Source organism: Pristiophorus japonicus, chromosome 19 (genome assembly GCF_044704955.1).
Source record: "Pristiophorus japonicus isolate sPriJap1 chromosome 19, sPriJap1.hap1, whole genome shotgun sequence".
Taxonomy (NCBI): domain Eukaryota; kingdom Metazoa; phylum Chordata; class Chondrichthyes; family Pristiophoridae; genus Pristiophorus; species Pristiophorus japonicus.
In genome coordinates, this window is record NC_091995.1 from 99,221,393 (window position 1) to 99,249,056 (window position 27,664).

General features: G+C 51.1%; 1 protein-coding gene across 3 annotated transcripts in view; it reads right to left on the minus strand.

The window, feature by feature from the left end:
• LOC139230100 (CCR4-NOT transcription complex subunit 3-like) overlaps positions 1 to 27,664 on the minus strand; it is a 126,728-nt gene that overhangs the window by 37,132 nt on the left and 61,932 nt on the right. For all 3 annotated transcript variants that reach the window (XM_070861917.1, XM_070861918.1, XM_070861916.1), the window contains one exon: positions 1,082 to 1,149. In XM_070861917.1, coding sequence (XP_070718018.1) covers positions 1,082 to 1,106 — 25 coding nt within the window. In that variant the 5' untranslated portion in view covers positions 1,107 to 1,149. The remainder of the gene's footprint in view (positions 1 to 1,081; positions 1,150 to 27,664) is intronic.

Consider the following 27,664-nt stretch of genomic DNA (forward strand, 5'->3'; position numbering starts at 1 on the left):
ACACACACCATGCTCCTCTTTATTGGAAGATGTAAGGTTACACTTTTCTCAACGCTCCCTCCTCTCAAATCTCCAGCCCCTCACGCTCAGTATCCCCCCACCCCGCTCGGCCCAGTCACCCCCTCCTGGCCTCGCCCCACACGCTCTCGGTCCCCGTCCCCGCCCCCTTTTTGGCCCCGCCCCTCCTGCTCGCCCCCGCTCCTCCTGCTCAGTTCCCTCTCGGAGTCCCTGGATCTACTCGAACACTCTGTTTTACATTGCCTCCAATGCCCACATTTGGGACTCAGTAATGAAGAGTTTGGAGTGCCTTGATCATACTGAATGGTTGCCGAGGGAGCAGCACACCCCTGGACACACTGTACCGTCAATACACAAACCCAGTGGATTATCGCTGAGCCTGCTGTTAGCTCACCGTTCCAGTTCTGAATAAAGCCAGTCAGCACGTTAGCTGCTCGCTCTGTCAGGAGTGCAGTAAACCCCACTGCCAAAATTAGTTGCACCATAGACTGGCAACCAAGATGGAACTTGAAATCTTGGGAATCCCATCGCCTACGAGTACAATCGGTGCTGGTGTTTTGTAAACCAGCCTTAATAAACTTTTCACTCACTGTTACTGCTATTGATTCCTCAATTAGTGGGAATTAAATCCAGCTCTGTGCAGAGCTGGGGTGAGGAGCGCTGCAAACGGATGAGACACACCAGGAATCCCATAGGGAAGTCACGGAGTGCAGATGGACGAACAGAAATACTGCAGTGACCGCAGACCTGATCGTACTACATGAGGGGCCTTGACCAACACTACCCCCAATATTTCAAAAGCGAGTTGGATACGTACCTGAAGGAAACAAACTTGCAGAGCTATGGGGAAAAGGCGGGGGAGTGGGACTGGCTGAAGTGCACTTGCAGAAAGCACGACAATGCTCGTCGTGCACACTGGCCTCCTTCTGTGCTGCAAGCAGTTTATGATTCTATAAATCAGGGAGAGCAGATCAGGATGACAGGGCCTAGAATGGCTTCACCAGGAAAGCTAATCCCCCTCGCTTCCCCACAAATTGCCACAATTCACAGGCCAATCTCTTACCTTGCAATTTCCTTTTATCAGCCATGACTGAACGATCAGTCAGTGCCTTAAAACCATGCTCCAGTGCGCTGCAACATAGAGAGAATTTACAGTCAGTGACTCCAGACCACATCATTAAATATACCCAGCAGAATCAAGCGTGCAGTAAAAACGATAACATAACAGCCAAAGACTGCAACTAGATACAGAACCCGATACAAACATACACACCACAACCCAACACAGTGTAACACACACAGAGCCCGACACACTGTAACACACAGCACAACCCCCGACACAGTGTAGGACACACACCACAACCCACGACACACTGTAACACGCACACCATAATCCCTGACACACTGTAACACACACACAATCCCCGACATAATGTAACACACACCATACATAACCCTGGGCACACTGTAACACACACACACAACCCCCGACACACTGTAACACACACCATAACCCCCGACACACTGTAACACACACACAACCCCCGACACACTGTAACACATACCATACATAACCCCGGGCACACTGTAACACACACACACAACCCCCGACACACTGTAACACACACCATAACCCCCGACACACTGTAACACACACACAACCCCCGACACACTGTAACACATACCATACATAACCCCGGGCACACTGTAACACACACACACAACCCCCGACACACTGTAACACACACCATAACCCCCGACACACTGTAACACACACACAACCCCCGACACACTGTAACACATACCATACATAACCCTGGGCACACTGTAACACACACACACAACCCCCGACACACTGTAACACACACCATAACCCCCGACACACTGTAACACACACACAACCCCCGACACACTGTAACACATACCATACATAACCCTGGGCACACTGTAACACACACACAACCCCCGAAACACTAACACACACGACAACCCCCGACACAGCGTAACACACACACCACAACCCCCAACACACTAACACGCACCACAACCATCCGACACACTGTAACACACACACCGTAACCCGACACACTGTAACACACACACCACAACTCCCGACACACTATAACACACACACCACAACCCGACACACTGTAACACACACACAACTGGACACACTGTAACACACACACCACAACCCCCGACACACTGTAACACACACATCACAACCCCTGATACAATGTAACACACACACCACAACCCCCCCCCATACACTGTAAAACACACCACAACCCACGACACACTGTAACACACAACCACAACACCCGGCACTGTAACACACACACGACAACACCCGACAGTGTAACACACACACGACAACCTCCGACACACTGTAACACACACACCACAACCCCCGATACAATGTAACACACACACCACAACCCCCTACACACTGTAACACACACACACAACCCCCCGACACACTGTAACACACAGACACCACAATCCCTGGCACAGTGTAACACACACAACCCCCGACAGTGTAACACACACACTACAACCCCCGACAGTGTAACACACACACCACAACCCCCGACACACTGTAACACACACACAACCCCCCACACAATGTAACACACACACCACAACCCCCGACACACTGCAACACACACACCACAACCCCGACACACTGTAACACACACACCGTAACCCGACACACTGTAACACACACACAACGCCCGACACACTGTAACACACACCATAACCCCCGACATACTGTAACACACACCATACATAACACCGGGCACACTGTAACACACACACAACCCCCGAAACACTAACACACACGACAACCCCCGACACAGCGTAACACACACACCACAACCCCCAACACACTGTAACACACACACCACAACTCCCAACACACTAACACGCACCACAACCATCCGACACACTGTAACACACACACCGTAACCCGACACACTGTAACACACATCACAACTCCCGACACACTATAACACACACACCACAACCCGACACACTGTAACACACACACAACTGGACACACTGTAACACACACACCACAACCCCCATACACTGTAAAACACACCACAACCCACGACACACTGTAACACACAACCACAACACCCGGCACTGTAACACACACACGACAACACCCGACAGTGTAACACACACACGACAACCTCCGACACACTGTAACACACACACCACAACCCCCGATACAATGTAACACACACACCACAACCCCCTACACACTGTAACACACACACACAACCCCCCGACACACTGTAACACACAGACACCACAATCCCTGGCACAGTGTAACACACACAACCCCCGACAGTGTAACACACACACTACAACCCCCGACAGTGTAACACACACACCACAACCCCCGACACACTGTAACACACACACAACCCCCCACACAATGTAACACACACACCACAACCCCCGACACACTGCAACACACACACCACAACCCCGACACACTGTAACACACACACCGTAACCCGACACACTGTAACACACACACAACGCCCGACACACTGTAACACACACCATAACCCCCGACATACTGTAACACACACCATACATAACACCGGGCACACTGTAACACACACACAACCCCCGAAACACTAACACACACGACAACCCCCGACACAGCGTAACACACACACCACAACCCCCAACACACTGTAACACACACACCACAACTCCCAACACACTAACACGCACCACAACCATCCGACACACTGTAACACACACACCGTAACCCGACACACTGTAACACACATCACAACTCCCGACACACTATAACACACACACCACAACCCGACACACTGTAACACACACACAACTGGACACACTGTAACACACACACCACAACCCCCGACACACTGTAACACATACCACAACCCCCAACACACTGTAACACACACATCACAACCCCTGATACAATGTAACACACACACCACAACCCCCCCACACACTGTAAAACACACCACAACCCACGACACACTGTAACACACAACCACAACACCCGGCAGTGTAACACACACACGACAACCCCCGACAGTGTAACACACACACGACAACCCCCAACACACTGTAACACACACACCACAACACACACACAACCCCCGATACAATGTAACACACACACCACAACCCCGACACACTGTAACACACACACACAACCCCCCGACACACTGTAACACACACACCACAACCCGACACACTGAAACACATACACGACAACCTCCGACACACTGTAACACACAGACACCACAATCCCTGGCACAGTGTAACACACACCACAACCCCCGACACAGTGTAACACACACACTACAACCCCCGACAGTGTAACACACACAGCACAACCTCCGACACACTGTAACACACACACCACAACCCCCCACACAATGTAACACACACACCACAACCCCCGACACACTGCAACACACACACAACTCCCGACACACTGTAACACACACACCACAGTCCGACACACTGTAACACACACACCAGAACCCGACACACTGTAACACACACAAAACAACCCCCGACACAGTGTAACACACACACACACACCACAACCCGACACACTATCACACAAACCACAACCCGACACATTGTAACACACACACCACAACGCCTGACAGTGTAACACACACACCACAGCCCGACACACTGTAACACACACACCACAACCCCCGACACCGTGTAACACACACACACCACAACTCCCGACACAATGTAACACACACACCACAACCCCCGACACACTGCAACACACACACCACAACCCCCGACACACTGTAACACACACACCACAACCCGACACACTGTAACACACACACCACAACCCGACAGTGTAATTCACGCACCACAACCCCCGACACACTGCAACACACACACCACAACCCAGACACACTAACACACACACAACCACCCGACACACTGTAACACATGCACAATTCCCGACACAGTGTAACACACACACCATAATCCCCGACACAGTGTAACACACAGACAATGCCCGACATAGTGTAACACACAGACCACAACCCCCGACACAGTGCAACACACACCACGACCCGACACACTGTAACACACACACCACAACCCGACAGTGTAACACACACACCATGACCCGACACACTGTAACACACACGCCACAACCCCCGACACAGTGTAACACACACACCACAACCCCCGACACACTGTAACACACACACCACAAACCGACACACTGTAACACACACACCACAACCCCCGACACAGTGTAACACACACACCACAACCCCTGACACACTGTAACACACACACCACAAGCCCCGACACAGTGTAACACACACACCACAACCCCTGACACACTGTAACACACACACCACAACCTTTGACAGTGTAAGACACACACCACAACCCCGGACACAATGTAACACATATACCACAACCCCCAACACACTGTAACACGCACACCACAATCCCCGACACAGTGCAACACACACACAACCCCCGACACACTATAACACACACAACACAACCCGACACACTGTAACACACACACCACAACCCGACACAATGTAACACATACACCACAACCCCCGACACACTGTAACACACACACCACAACCCGACACACTGTAACACACACACAACACCCGACACAATGTAACACACGCACCACAACCCCAGATACACTGCAACACACACACATCCCCCGACACACTAACACACACACAACCAGACACACTGCAACACACACACAACCGGACACACTGTAACACACACAACCCGACACACTGTAACACACACACCACAACTCGACAGTGTAATTCACATACCACAACCCCCGACACACTGTAACACACACACCACAACCCACGACACACGAACACACATGCCACAACCACCCGACACACTAACACAATTCCGACAGTGTAACACACACACAACCACCCGACACACTGTAACACACACACCATAACGCCCGACAGTGTATCACACAGACAATGCCCGACATAGTGTTACACAGACCACAACCCCGACACAGTGTAACACACACCACAACCCGACAGACTGTAACACACACACCACAACCATCCGACACACGGTAACAGACACACTGCAACCCGACACACTGTAACACACACACCACACTCCCGACACACTATAAAACACATCACAACCCGACACACTGTAACACACACACCGTAACCCGACACACTGTAACACACACACCACAACCCCCAACACAGTGTAACACACACACCACAACCCCCGACAGTGTAACACACACACCACAACCTGACACACTAACACACACACCACAACCCGACACACTGTAACACAAACACCACAACCAGACACACTGTAACACACACACCACAACCCGACACACCGAAACACACACACCACAACCCGACACACCGAAACACACACACCACAACCCCCGACACAGTGTAACACACACACCACAACCCCCGACACAGTGTAACATACACACGACAATCCCTGACACTGTACCACACACACCACAACCCTTGACAGTGTAACACACACACCACAACCCCGGACACAGTGTAACACACATACCACAAGCCCCGACACACTGTAACACACACACCACAATCCCCGACACAGTGTAACACACACACAACCCCCGACACACTATAACACACACACCACAACCCGACACACTGTAACACACACACCACAACCCGACACACTGTAACACGCACACCACAACCCCCGACAGACTGTAACACACACACAACCCCCGACACACTGTAACACACACACAACCCGACACACTGTAACGCACACACCACAACCAGACAGTGTAATTCACGCACCATAACCCCAGACACACTGTATCACACACACCACAATCCAGACACACTAACACACACACCACAACCATCCGACACACTGTAACACACACACCGTAACCCGACACACTAACACACACACCACAACCAGACACACTGTTAACACACACACAACCGGACACACTGTAACACACACAACCCGACACACTGTAACACACACACCACAACCCGACAGTGTAATTCACACACCACAACCCCCGACACACTGTAACACACACACCACAACCCAGACACACTAACACAGACACCACAGCCATCCGACACACTGTAACACACACACCACAACCCGACACACTGTAACACACACACCACAACCCCGACACACTGTAACACACACACACCACAAACCGACACACTAACACACACACAACTTGACACACTGTACCATATACACCACAACCCAACACACTGTAACACACAAACCACAACCCCCAACACAGTGTATCACACAGACAATGCCCAACATAGTGTAACACACAGACCACAACCCCCGTCACAGTGTAACACACACCACGACCCGACACTGTAACACACACACCACAACCCGACACAGTGTAACACACACACCACAACCCGACACACTGTAACTCACACACCACAACCCCTGACAGTGTAACACACACACCACAACCCCCGACACAGTTTAACACACACACAACCACCGACACACTATAACACACACACCACAACCCGACACACTGTAACACACACACAACTCCCGACACACTGTAACACACATCACAACCCAACACACTGTAACACACACACCACAACCCCCGACAGTGTAACACACACACCACAACCCGACAGTGTAACACACACACCACAACCCCCGACAGTGTAACACACACACCACAACCCCCGACAGTGTAACACACACACCACAACCCCCGACAGTGTAACACACACACCACACTGTAAAACACACACCACAACCCTCAACATACTGTAACACACACTCCACAACCCCTGACAGTGTAACATACACACCACAACACAACACACTGTAACACACAAACCACAATCCCCAACACAGCGTAACACATACACAACCCATGACACATTAATACACACACCACAACCACCCAACACATTGTATCACACAGACCACAACCCCCGACACACTGTAACACACACCACAACCCGACACACTGTAACACACACACCACAACCCGACACAGTGTAACACACACACCATAACCCGACACACTGTAACACACACACCACAACCCCCGACACAATGTAACAGACACACCACAACCCCTGACACACTGCAACACACACCACAATCCCCGACATACTGTAACACACACACCACAACCCGACACACTGTAACACACACACAACTCCCGATACACTGTGACACACACCACAACCCGACACACTGTAACACACACACCGTAACCCGACACACTGTAACACACACACACCACAACCCGACACACTAACACACAAACCGCAACCCGACACACTGTAACACACACACCACAACCCCCAACAGTGTAACACACACACCACAACCCCCGACACTGTAACACACACACCACAACCCGACACACTGTAACACACACACAAACCAACACAGTGTAACACATATACCACAACCCCCGACACAGTGTAACACACACACACCACAACCTGACACACTAACACACAAACCGCAACCCGACACACTATAACACACACACCACAACCCGACACACTGCAACACACACCACAACCCCCAACACAGTGTAACACACACCACAACCCCCGACAGTGTAACACACACACACCACACTGTAACACACACACACACCACACTGTAACACACACACCACAACCCCCGACACACTGTAACACACACAACCCCTGACAGTGTAACACACACAACACAACCCCCGACACAGTGTAACACATATACCACAACCCCCGACAGTGTAATATGCACACCACAACCCTCGACTCAGTGTAACACACACACCACAACCCCCAACACACTATAACACACACACCACAACCCGACACACTGTAACACACACTCCACAACCCGACACACTGTAACACACACACCACAACCCCCGACACAGTGTAACACACACACAACCCCCGACAGTGCAACACACACACCAGAACCCGACACACTGTAACACACACACCACAACCCCGACACACTGTAACACACACAGCACAACTCTCGACACAGTGTAACACACACATCACAACCCGACACACGAACACACAAACCACAACACGATACACCTGTAACGCACACACCACAACCCGTCACACTGTAACACACACACCACAACCCCAGACACAGTGTAACACACACACCACAAACCGACAGTGTAACACACACCACAACCCCTGACAGTGTAACACACACACCACAACCCCCGACACAGTGTAACACATATACCACAACCCCAACACAGTGTAACACGCACACCACAGCCCCCGACACAGTGTAACACACACACCACAACCCCCAACACACTATAACACACACACCACAACCCCCAATACACTATAACACACACACCACAACCCGACACACTGTAACACACACTCCACAACCCGACACACTGTAACACACACACCACAACCCCCGACAGTGTAACACATACACCACAACCCCCGACAGTGTAACACACACACCAGAACCCGACACACTGTAACACACAGAGTACAACTCCCGACACAGTGTAACAAACACACCACAACCCGACACACTGTAACACACACACCACAACACCCAACACAGTGTAACACACACACTACAACCCCCGACAGTGTAACACACACACCACAACCCCCGACACAGTGTAACACACACACCACAACCCCCAACACACTATAACACACACACCACAACCCCCGACACTGTAACACACACTCCACAACCCGACACACTGTAACACACACACCACAACCCCCGACACAGTGTAACACACACACCAGAACCCGACACACTGTAACACACAGAGCACAACTCCCGACACAGTGTAACAAACACACCACAACCCGACACACTGTAACACACACACCACAACACCCAACACAGTGTAACACACACACTACAACCCCCGACAGTGTAACACACACACCACAACCCCCGACACACTGTAACACACACACCACAACCCCCGACACAATGTAACACACACACCACAACACACACACCACAACCCGACACACTGTAACACACACACAACTCCCGACACACTGTAACACACACACCACAACCCGACACAGTGTAACACACACACCGTAACCCGACACACTGTAACACACACAAAACAACCCCCGACAGTGTAACACACACACCACAACCCCCAAACACTATAACACACATGCCACAGCCCGACACACTGTAACACACACACCACAACCCCCGACACACTGTAACACACACATCACAACCCCCGACACAATGTAACACACACACCACTACCCCCGACACACTGCAACACACACACCACAACCCGACACACTAACACACACATCACAACCCCCGACACAATGTAACACACACACCACAACCCCCGACACACTGCAACACACACACCACAACCCGACACACTGTAACACACACACCACAACCCACGACACACTGTAACACACACACAAACGGACACGCTGTAACACACACAATTGGACACACTGTAACACACACACCACAACCCCCGACACACTGTTACACACACACAACCCGGCACACTGTAACACATATAGCACAACCCGACAGTGTAATAAACACACACAACCCCGACACACTGTAACACACACAACCCGACACACTAACACACACATAACCACGCGACACACTAACACACACACAACAACCCGACACACTGTAACACGCACACCACAACTCCCGACACACTAACACACACGCAAGCACCCGACACACTGTAACACACACACCACAACCCGACAGTGTAACACACACACAACTCCCGACACAGTGTAACACATATACCACAACCCCCAACACAGTGTAACACGCACACCACAACCCCCGACAGTGTAACACACACACCAGAACCCGACACACTGTAACACACACAGCACAACTCCCGACAGTGTAACAAACACACCACAACCCGACACACTGTAACACACACACCACCCAACACAGTGTAACACACACACCACAACCCCCGACACAGTGTAACACACACACCACAACTCCCAACACACTATAACACACACACCACAACCCGACACATTGTAACACACACTCCACAACCCGACACACTGTAACACACACACAACACCCGACACAGTGTAACACACACACCACAACCCGCGACAGTGTAACACACACACCAGAACCCGACACACTAACACACAGAGCACAACTCTCGACACACAGCAACACACACACCACAACCCGACAGTGTAACACACACACCACAACCCGACACACTAACACACAACCACAACCCGACCACTGTAACACACACACCACAACCCAACACAGTGTAACACACACACTACAACCCCGACACACTGTAACACACACACCACAACCCGTCACACGGTAACACACACACCACAACCCCTGACACACTAACACACACACCACAACCCGACACACTGTAACACACACACCACAACCCGATACACTGTAACACACACACCACAACCCAGACACATTAACACACACACCACAACCGCAGACACTGTAACACACACACAACCGGACACACTGTAACACACACAACCGGACACACTTTAACACACACAACCGGACACACTGTAACACACACACCACAACCCAGACACACTGTAACACACACACCACAACCCAACACAGTGTAACACACACACTACAACCCCGACACACTGTAACACACACACCACAACCCGTCACACTGTAACACACACACCACAACCCCTGACACACTGTAACACACACACCACAACCCGACACACTGTAACACACACACCACAACCCGATACAGTGTAACACACCCACCACAACCCCGACACACTGTAACACACACACCACAACCCGTCACACTGCAACACACACTACAACCCCCGACAGTGTAACACACAAACCACAACACCTGACACACTGTAACACACACACCACAACACGACACACTGTAACACACACAACACACCCTCCAACACAGTGTAACACACACAACCCGACACACTGTGACACACACACCACAATCCCCAACACAGTGTGACATACACACCACAACCCGACACACTAACACACACACCACAACCCCCGACACACTGCAACATACACCACAACCCTCGACACACTGTAACACGCACACCACAACCCAGACACATTAACACACACACCACAACCGGAGACACTGTAACACACACACCACCGGACACACTGTAACACACACACAACCGGACACACTTTAACACACACAACCGGACACACTGTAACACACACACCACAACCCAGACACACTGTAACACACACCAAAACCCTCGACACACTGTAACACACACACCACAACCCGACAGTGTAATACACACACCACAACCACCCGACACACTGTAATACACACACCACAGCCTCCGACACCGTGTAACACACGCAGCACAACCCGACACACTAACACTCACACCACAACCCCCGACACACTGTAACACACACAACCCGACACACTGTAACACACACACCACAACACCCAACACAGTGTAACACACACACTACAACCCCCGACAGTGTAACTCACACACCACAACTCCCGACACAGTGTAACACACACACCACAACTCCCAACACATTATAACACACACACCACAACCCGACACATTGTAACACACACTCCACAACCCGACACACTGTAACACACACACCACAACCCGCGACACAGTGTAACACACAAACCACAACCCCCGACAGTGTAACACACACACCAGAACCCGACACACTGTAACACACACACCACAACACCCAACACAGTGTAACACACACACTACAACCCCCGACAGTGTAACACACACACCACAACCCCCGACACAATGTAACACACACACCACAACCCCCGACACACTGCAACACACACACCACAACCCGACAGTGTAACACACACACCACAACCCGACACACTGTAATACACACACCACAACCCGACCACTGTAACACACGCACCACAACCCAACACAGTGTAACACACACACTACAACCCCGACACACTGTAACACACACACCACAACCCGTCACACTGCAACACACACACTACAACCCCCGACACAGTGTAACACACACACCACAACCCCTGACACACTGTAACACACACACCACAACCCAGACACATTAACACACACACCACAACCGGAGACACTGCAACACACAGACAACTGGACACACTGTAACACACACAACCGGACACACTTTAACACACACAACCGGACACACTGTAACACACACACCACAACCCAGACACACTGTAACACACACACCGTAACCCGACACATTGTGACACACAAACCACAACCCAGACACATTAACACACACACCACAACCACCCGACACACTGTAACACACACACCACAACTCCCGACACAGTGTAACACACACACCACAACCCCCGACACACTGTAACACACACACCACAATCCTCGGCACACCTTAACCCGACACACTGTAACACACACACCACAACCCAGACACATTAACACACACACCACAACCGGAGACACTGTAACACACACACAACCGGACACACTGTAACACACAGAAGCGGACACATTAACACACACACCACAACCCAGACACACTGTAACACACACACCGTAACCCGACACACTGTAACACACAAACCACAACCCAGACACATTAACACACACACCACAACCACCCGACACACTGTAACACACACACCACAACTCCTGACACAGTGTAGCACACACACCACAACCCCCGACACACTGTAACACACACACCACAATCCGCGGCACAGTGTAACACACACACCACAACCCCCGACACAGTGTAACACACACGCCACAACCCGACACACTGTAACACACACACCACAACCCGTCACACTGCAACACACACACTACAACCCCCGACAGTGTAACACACACACCACAACCCCCGACACACTGTAACACGCACACCACAACCCGACACACTGTAACATACACACCACAACCCCCGACACACTAACACATACACCACAACCCTCGACACACTGTAACACGCAAACCACAACCCAGACACACTGTAACACACACACGGTAACCCGACACACTGTAACACACACACACACCACAACCCAGACACATTAACACACACACCACAACCGGAGACACTGTAACACACACACAACCGGACACACTGTAACACACACAACTGGACACACTTTAACACACACAAGCGGACACACTGTAACACACACAACCGGACACAATGTAACACACACACCACAACCCAGTCACACTAACACACACACCAAAACCCCCGACACACTGTAACACACACATCACAACCCAGACACACTGTAACACACACACCAGAAGCCAACACAGTGTAACACACACACCACAACCCCCGACACACTGTAACACACACACCACAATCCTCGGCACACTGTAACACACACACCACAATCTTGGGCACACTGTAACACACACACAACCCCCGACATAGTGTAACACACACACCACAACCCAACACAGTGTAACACACCCACCACAACCCCGACACACTGTAACACACACACCACAACCCGTCACACTGCAACACACACTACAACCCCCGACACAGTGTAACACACACACAACACCTGACACACTGTAACACACACACCACAACCCGACACAGTGTAACACACACAACCCGACACACTGTAACACCCACACCACAACCCCCGACACACTAACACACACAACCCCTGACAGTGTAACACACACAACACAACCCCCGACACAGTGTAACACATATACCACAACCCCCGACAGTGTAACACGCACACCACAACCCTCGACTCAGTGTAACACACACACCACAACCCCCAACACACTATAACACACACACCACAACCCGACACACTGTAACACACACTCCACAACCCGACACACTGTAACACACACACCACAACCCAGACACATTAACACACACCACAACCGGAGACACTGTAACACACACACAACCGGAGACACTGTAACACACACACAACCGGACACACTTTAACACACACAACCGGACACACTGTAACACACACAACCCGACACACTGTAACACACACAACCCGACACACTGTAACACACACACCACAACCCAGACACACTGTAACACACACACCACAACCTCCGACACACTGTAACACACACGCCGTAACCCGACACACTGTAACACACAAACCACAACCCAGACACATTAACACACACACCACAACCACCCGACACACTGTAACACACACACCACAACTCCCGACACAGTGTAGCACACACACCACAACCCCCGACACACTGTAACACACACACCACAATCCTCGGCACACTGTAACACACACACCACAATCTTCGGCACACTGTAACACACACACCACAACCCCCGACACAGTGTAACACACACGCCACAACCCGACACACTGTAACACACACACCACAACCCGTCACACTGCAACACACACACCACAACCCCCGACAGTGTAACACACACACCACAACCCGACACACTGTAACACACATACCACAGTCTCCGACACACTGTAACACACATACCACAGTCTCCGACACAGTGTAATACACACAGCACAACCCAACACACTGTAACACTCACACCACAATCCCCGACACAGTAACACACACACCACAACCCAACACAGTGTATCACACACACCACAACCCCCGACTCAGTGTAACACACACACCACAACCCCCGACAGACTGTAACACACACACCACAACCCCCGACACACTGTAACACACACACCACAACCCCCGACACACTGTAACACACACACCACAACACCCGACACAGTGTAACACACACACAACCCCTGACACACTGTAACACATACACCACAACCCTCGACACACTGTAACACGCACACCACAACCCAGACACACTGTAACACACACACGGTAACCCGACACACTGTAACACACACACACACCACAACCCAGACACATTAACACACACACCACAACCGGAGACACTGTAACACACACACAACCGGACACACTGTAACACACACAACTGGACACACTTTAACACACACAAGCGGACACACTGTAACACACACAACCGGACACAATGTAACACACACACCACAACCCAGTCACACTAACACACACACCAAAACCCCCGACACACTGTAACACACACATCACAACCCAGACACACTGTAACACACACACCAGAAGCCAACACAGTGTAACACACACACCACAACCCCCGACACACTGTAACACACACACCACAATCCTCGGCACACTGTAACACACACACCACAATCTTGGGCACACTGTAACACACACACCACAACCCCCGACATAGTGTAACACACACACCACAACCCAACACAGTGTAACACACCCACCACAACCCCGACACACTAACACACACACCACAACCCGTCACACTGCAACACACACTACAACCCCCGACACAGTGTAACACACACACAACACCTGACACACTGTAACACACACACCACAACCCGACACACTGTAACACACACAACACACCCTCCAACACAGTGTAACACACACAACCCGACACACTGTAACACCCACACCACAACCCCCGACACACTGTAACACACACAACCCCTGACAGTGTAACACACACAACACAACCCCCGACACAGTGTAACACATATACCACAACCCCCGACAGTGTAACACGCACACCACAACCCTCGACTCAGTGTAACACACACACCACAACCCCCAACACACTATAACACACACACCACAACCCGACACACTGTAACAGACACTCCACAACCCGACACACTGTAACACACACACCACAACCCAGACACATTAACACACACCACAACCGGAGACACTGTAACACACACACAACCGGAGACACTGTAACACACACACAACCGGACACACTTTAACACACACAACCGGACACACTGTAACACACACAACCCGACACACTGTAACACACATAACCCGACACACTGTAACACACACACCACAACCCAGACACACTGTAACACACACACCACAACCTCCGACACGCTGTAACACACACGCCGTAACCCGACACACTGTAACACACAAACCACAACCCAGACACATTAACACACACACCACAACCACCCGACACACTGTAACACACACACCACAACTCCCGACACAGTGTAGCACACACACCACAACCCCCGACACACTGTAACACACACACCACAATCCTCGGCACACTGTAACACACACACCACAATCTTCGGCACACTGTAACACACACACCACAACCCCCGACACAGTGTAACACACACGCCACAACCCGACACACTGTAACACACACACCACAACCCGTCACACTGCAACACACACACCACAACCCCCGACAGTGTAACACACACACCACAACCCGACACACTGTAACACACATACCACAGTCTCCGACACACTGTAACACACATACCACAGTCTCCGACACAGTGTAATACACACAGCACAACCCAACACACTGTAACACTCACACCACAATCCCCGACACAGTAACACACACACCACAACCCAACACAGTGTATCACACACACCACAACCCCCGACTCAGTGTAACACACACACCACAACCCCCGACAGACTGTAACACACACACCACAACCCCCGACACACTGTAACACACACACCACAACCCCCGACACACTGTAACACACACACCACAACACCCGACACAGTGTAACACACACACAACCCCTGACACACTGTAACACATACACCACAACCTTCGACACACTGTAACACGCACACCACAACCCAGACACACTGTAACACACACACGGTAACCCGACACACTGTAACACACACACACCACAACCCAGACACATTAACACACACACCACAACCGGAGACACTGTAACACACACACAACCGGACACACTGTAACACACACAACTGGACACACTTTAACACACACAAGCGGATACACTGTAACACACACAACCGGACACAATGTAACACACACACCACAACCCAGACACACTGTAACACACACACCACAACCCAGACACACTGTAACACACACACCAGAAGCCAACACAGTGTAACACACACACCACAACCCCGACACACTGTAACACACACACCACAATCCTCGGCACACTGTAACACACACACCACAATCTTCAGCACACTGTAACACACACACCACAACCCCCGACATAGTGTAACACACACCACAACAGGACTCACTGTAACACACACACCACAACCCGACCACTGTAACACACACACCACAACCCAACACAGTGTAACACACCCACCACAACCCCGACACACTGTAACACACACACCACAACCCGTCACACTGCAACACACACACCACAACCCGACCACTGTAACACACGCACCACAACCCAACACAGTGTAACACACCCACCACAACCCGACACACTGTAACACACACACCACAACCCGTCACACTGCAACACACACTACAACCCCCGACACAGTGTAACACACACACAACACCTGACACACTAACACACACACCACAACCCGACACACTGTAACACACACAACACACCCTCCAACACAGTGTAACACACACAACCCGACACACTGTGATACACACACCACAATCCCCAACACAGTGTGACATACACACCACAACCCGACACACTAACACACACACCACAGCCCGACACACTGTAACACACACACCACAACCCGACACACTGTAACACACACACCACAACCCCCGACACACTGCAACACATACACCACAACCCTCGACACACTGTAACACGCACACCACAACCCAGACACACTGTAACACGCACACCGTAACCCGACACACTGTAACACACACACCACAACCCAGACACACTGTAACACACACACAACCGGACACACTTTAACACACACAACCGGACACACTGTAACACACACAACCCGACACACTGTAACACACACACCACAACCCAGACACACTGTAACACACACACAACTCTCGACACAGTGTAACACACACACCACAACTCCCGACACACTGTAACACACACATCAGAAGCCTACACAGTGTAACACACACACCACAACGCCCGACACACTGTAACACACACACCACAATCCTCGGCACACTGTAACACACACACAACAATTTTCGGCACACTGTAGCACACACACCACAACCCCCGACAGTGTAACACACACACCACAATCCGACACACTGTAACACACACACCACAACCCGTCACACTGCAACACACACACCACAACCCGACCACTGTAACACACGCACCACAACCCAACACAGTGTAACACACCCACCACAACCCGACACACTGTAACACACACACCACAACCCCCCCACACACTGTAAAACACACCACAACCCACGACACACTGTAACACACAACCACAACACCCGGCAGTGTAACACACACACGACAACCCCCGACAGTGTAACACACACACGACAACCCCCAACACACTGTAACACACACACCACAACACACACACAACCCCCGATACAATGTAACACACACACCACAACCCCGACACACTGTAACACACACACACAACCCCCCGACACACTGTAACACACACACCACAACCCGACACACTGAAACACATACACGACAACCTCCGACACACTGTAACACACAGACACCACAATCCCTGGCACAGTGTAACACACACCACAACCCCCGACACAGTGTAACACACACACTACAACCCCCGACAGTGTAACACACACAGCACAACCTCCGACACACTGTAACACACACACCACAACCCCCCACACAATGTAACACACACACCACAACCCCCGACACACTGCAACACACACACAACTCCCGACACACTGTAACACACACACCACAGTCCGACACACTGTAACACACACACCAGAACCCGACACACTGTAACACACACAAAACAACCCCCGACACAGTGTAACACACACACACACACCACAACCCGACACACTATCACACAAACCACAACCCGACACATTGTAACACACACCACAACGCCTGACAGTGTAACACACACACCACAGCCCGACACACTGTAACACACACACCACAACCCCCGACACCGTGTAACACACACACACCACAACTCCCGACACAATGTAACACACACACCACAACCCCCGACACACTGCAACACACACACCACAACCCCCGACACACTGTAACACACACACCACAACCCGACACACTGTAACACACACACCACAACCCGACAGTGTAATTCACGCACCACAACCCCCGACACACTGCAACACACACACCACAACCCAGACACACTAACACACACACAACCACCCGACACACTGTAACACATGCACAATTCCCGACACAGTGTAACACACACCATAATCCCCGACACAGTGTAACACACAGACAATGCCCGACATAGTGTAACACACAGACCACAACCCCCGACACAGTGCAACACACACCACGACCCGACACACTGTAACACACACACCACAACCCGACAGTGTAACACACACACCATGACCCGACACACTGTAACACACACGCCACAACCCCCGACACAGTGTAACACACACACCACAACCCCCGACACACTGTAACACACACACCACAAACCGACACACTGTAACACACACACCACAACCCCCGACACAGTGTAACACACACACCACAACCCCTGACACACTGTAACACACACACCACAAGCCCCGACACAGTGTAACACACACACCACAACCCCTGACACACTGTAACACACACACCACAACCTTTGACAGTGTAAGACACACACCACAACCCCGGACACAATGTAACACATATACCACAACCCCCAACACACTGTAACACGCACACCACAATCCCCGACACAGTGCAACACACACACAACCCCCGACACACTATAACACACACAACACAACCCGACACACTGTAACACACACACCACAACCCGACACAATGTAACACATACACCACAACCCCCGACACACTGTAACACACACACCACAACCCGACACACTGTAACACACACACAACACCCGACACAATGTAACACACGCACCACAACCCCAGATACACTGCAACACACACACATCCCCCGACACACTAACACACACACAACCAGACACACTGCAACACACACACAACCGGACACACTGTAACACACACAACCCGACACACTGTAACACACACACCACAACTCGACAGTGTAATTCACATACCACAACCCCCGACACACTGTAACACACACACCACAACCCACGACACACGAACACACATGCCACAACCACCCGACACACTAACACAATTCCGACAGTGTAACACACACACAACCACCCGACACACTGTAACACACACACCATAACGCCCGACAGTGTATCACACAGACAATGCCCGACATAGTGTTACACAGACCACAACCCCGACACAGTGTAACACACACCACAACCCGACAGACTGTAACACACACACCACAACCATCCGACACACGGTAACAGACACACTGCAACCCGACACACTGTAACACACACACCACACTCCCGACACACTATAAAACACATCACAACCCGACACACTGTAACACACACACCGTAACCCGACACACTGTAACACACACACCACAACCCCCAACACAGTGTAACACACACACCACAACCCCCGACAGTGTAACACACACACCACAACCTGACACACTAACACACACACCACAACCCGACACACTGTAACACAAACACCACAACCAGACACACTGTAACACACACACCACAACCCGACACACCGAAACACACACACCACAACCCGACACACCGAAACACACACACCACAACCCAGACACACTGTAACACACACACAACCGGACACACTTTAACACACACAACCGGACACACTGTAACACACACAACCCGACACACTGTAACACACACACCACAACCCAGACACACTGTAACACACACACAACTCTCGACACAGTGTAACACACACACCACAACTCCCGACACACTGTAACACACACATCAGAAGCCTACACAGTGTAACACACACACCACAACGCCCGACACACTGTAACACACACACCACAATCCTCGGCACACTGTAACACACACACAACAATTTTCGGCACACTGTAGCACACACACCACAACCCCCGACAGTGTAACACACACACCACAATCCGACACACTGTAACACACACACCACAACCCGTCACACTGCAACACACACACCACAACCCGACCACTGTAACACACGCACCACAACCCAACACAGTGTAACACACCCACCACAACCCGACACACTGTAACACACACACCACAACCCCCCCACACACTGTAAAACACACCACAACCCACGACACACTGTAACACACAACCACAACACCCGGCAGTGTAACACACACACGACAACCCCCGACAGTGTAACACACACACGACAACCCCCAACACACTGTAACACACACACCACAACACACACACAACCCCCGATACAATGTAACACACACACCACAACCCCGACACACTGTAACACACACACACAACCCCCCGACACACTGTAACACACACACCACAACCCGACACACTGAAACACATACACGACAACCTCCGACACACTGTAACACACAGACACCACAATCCCTGGCACAGTGTAACACACACCACAACCCCCGACACAGTGTAACACACACACTACAACCCCCGACAGTGTAACACACACAGCACAACCTCCGACACACTGTAACACACACACCACAACCCCCCACACAATGTAACACACACACCACAACCCCCGACACACTGCAACACACACACAACTCCCGACACACTGTAACACACACACCACAGTCCGACACACTGTAACACACACACCAGAACCCGACACACTGTAACACACACAAAACAACCCCCGACACAGTGTAACACACACACACACACCACAACCCGACACACTATCACACAAACCACAACCCGACACATTGTAACACACACACCACAACGCCTGACAGTGTAACACACACACCACAGCCCGACACACTGTAACACACACACCACAACCCCCGACACCGTGTAACACACACACACCACAACTCCCGACACAATGTAACACACACACCACAACCCCCGACACACTGCAACACACACACCACAACCCCCGACACACTGTAACACACACACCACAACCCGACACACTGTAACACACACACCACAACCCGACAGTGTAATTCACGCACCACAACCCCCGACACACTGCAACACACACACCACAACCCAGACACACTAACACACACACAACCACCCGACACACTGTAACACATGCACAATTCCCGACACAGTGTAACACACACACCATAATCCCCGACACAGTGTAACACACAGACAATGCCCGACATAGTGTAACACACAGACCACAACCCCCGACACAGTGCAACACACACCACGACCCGACACACTGTAACACACACACCACAACCCGACAGTGTAACACACACACCATGACCCGACACACTGTAACACACACGCCACAACCCCCGACACAGTGTAACACACACACCACAACCCCCGACACACTGTAACACACACACCACAAACCGACACACTGTAACACACACACCACAACCCCCGACACAGTGTAACACACACACCACAACCCCTGACACACTGTAACACACACACCACAAGCCCCGACACAGTGTAACACACACACCACAACCCCTGACACACTGTAACACACACACCACAACCTTTGACAGTGTAAGACACACACCACAACCCCGGACACAATGTAACACATATACCACAACCCCCAACACACTGTAACACGCACACCACAATCCCCGACACAGTGCAACACACACACAACCCCCGACACACTATAACACACACAACACAACCCGACACACTGTAACACACACACCACAACCCGACACAATGTAACACATACACCACAACCCCCGACACACTGTAACACACACACCACAACCCGACACACTGTAACACACACACAACACCCGACACAATGTAACACACGCACCACAACCCCAGATACACTGCAACACACACACATCCCCCGACACACTAACACACACACAACCAGACACACTGCAACACACACACAACCGGACACACTGTAACACACACAACCCGACACACTGTAACACACACACCACAACTCGACAGTGTAATTCACATACCACAACCCCCGACACACTGTAACACACACACCACAACCCACGACACACGAACACACATGCCACAACCACCCGACACACTAACACAATTCCGACAGTGTAACACACACACAACCACCCGACACACTGTAACACACACACCATAACGCCCGACAGTGTATCACACAGACAATGCCCGACATAGTGTTACACAGACCACAACCCCGACACAGTGTAACACACACCACAACCCGACAGACTGTAACACACACACCACAACCATCCGACACACGGTAACAGACACACTGCAACCCGACACACTGTAACACACACACCACACTCCCGACACACTATAAAACACATCACAACCCGACACACTGTAACACACACACCGTAACCCGACACACTGTAACACACACACCACAACCCCCAACACAGTGTAACACACACACCACAACCCCCGACAGTGTAACACACACACCACAACCTGACACACTAACACACACACCACAACCCGACACACTGTAACACAAACACCACAACCAGACACACTGTAACACACACACCACAACCCGACACACCGAAACACACACACCACAACCCGACACACCGAAACACACACACCACAACCCCCGACACAGTGTAACACACACACCACAACCCCCGACACAGTGTAACATACACACGACAACCCCTGACACTGTACCACACACACCACAACCCTTGACAGTGTAACACACACACCACAACCCCGGACACAGTGTAACACACATACCACAAGCCCCGACACACTGTAACACACACACCACAATCCCCGACACAGTGTAACACACACACAACCCCCGACACACTATAACACACACACCACAACCCGACACACTGTAACACACACACCACAACCCGACACACTGTAACACGCACACCACAACCCCCGACAGACTGTAACACACACACAACCCCCGACACACTGTAACACACACACAACCCGACACACTGTAACGCACACACCACAACCAGACAGTGTAATTCACGCACCATAACCCCAGACACACTGTATCACACACACCACAATCCAGACACACTAACACACACACCACAACCATCCGACACACTGTAACACACACACCGTAACCCGACACACTAACACACACACCACAACCAGACACACTGTTAACACACACACAACCGGACACACTGTAACACACACAACCCGACACACTGTAACACACACACCACAACCCGACAGTGTAATTCACACACCACAACCCCCGACACACTGTAACACACACACCACAACCCAGACACACTAACACAGACACCACAGCCATCCGACACACTGTAACACACACACCACAACCCGACACACTGTAACACACACACCACAACCCCGACACACTGTAACACACACACACCACAAACCGACACACTAACACACACACAACTTGACACACTGTACCATATACACCACAACCCAACACACTGTAACACACAAACCACAACCCCCAACACAGTGTATCACACAGACAATGCCCAACATAGTGTAACACACAGACCACAACCCCCGTCACAGTGTAACACACACCACGACCCGACACTGTAACACACACACCACAACCCGACACAGTGTAACACACACACCACAACCCGACACACTGTAACTCACACACCACAACCCCTGACAGTGTAACACACACACCACAACCCCCGACACAGTTTAACACACACACAACCACCGACACACTATAACACACACACCACAACCCGACACACTGTAACACACACACAACTCCCGACACACTGTAACACACATCACAACCCAACACACTGTAACACACACACCACAACCCCCGACAGTGTAACACACACACCACAACCCGACAGTGTAACACACACACCACAACCCCCGACAGTGTAACACACACACCACAACACCCGACAGTGTAACACACACACAACCCCCGACAGTGTAACACACACACCACACTGTAAAACACACACCACAACCCTCAACATACTGTAACACACACTCCACAACCCCTGACAGTGTAACATACACACCACAACACAACACACTGTAACACACAAACCACAATCCCCAACACAGCGTAACACATACACAACCCATGACACATTAATACACACACCACAACCACCCAACACATTGTATCACACAGACCACAACCCCCGACACACTGTAACACACACCACAACCCGACACACTGTAACACACACACCACAACCCGACACAGTGTAACACACACACCATAACCCGACACACTGTAACACACACACCACAACCCCCGACACAATGTAACAGACACACCACAACCCCTGACACACTGCAACACACACCACAATCCCCGACATACTGTAACACACACACCACAACCCGACACACTGTAACACACACACAACTCCCGATACACTGTGACACACACCACAACCCGACACACTGTAACACACACACCGTAACCCGACACACTGTAACACACACACACCACAACCCGACACACTAACACACAAACCGCAACCCGACACACTGTAACACACACACCACAACCCCCAACAGTGTAACACACACACCACAACCCCCGACACTGTAACACACACACCACAACCCGACACACTGTAACACACACACAAACCAACACAGTGTAACACATATACCACAACCCCCGACACAGTGTAACACACACACACCACAACCTGACACACTAACACACAAACCGCAACCCGACACACTATAACACACACACCACAACCCGACACACTGCAACACACACCACAACCCCCAACACAGTGTAACACACACCACAACCCCCGACAGTGTAACACACACACACCACACTGTAACACACACACACACCACACTGTAACACACACACCACAACCCCCGACACACTGTAACACACACAACCCCTGACAGTGTAACACACACAACACAACCCCCGACACAGTGTAACACATATACCACAACCCCCGACAGTGTAATATGCACACCACAACCCTCGACTCAGTGTAACACACACACCACAACCCCCAACACACTATAACACACACACCACAACCCGACACACTGTAACACACACTCCACAACCCTACACACTGTAACACACACACCACAACCCCCGACACAGTGTAACACACACACAACCCCCGACAGTGCAACACACACACCAGAACCCGACACACTGTAACACACACACCACAACCCCGACACACTGTAACACACACAGCACAACTCTCGACACAGTGTAACACACACATCACAACCCGACACACGAACACACAAACCACAACACGATACACCTGTAACGCACACACCACAACCCGTCACACTGTAACACACACACCACAACCCCAGACACAGTGTAACACACACACCACAAACCGACAGTGTAACACACACCACAACCCCTGACAGTGTAACACACACACCACAACCCCCG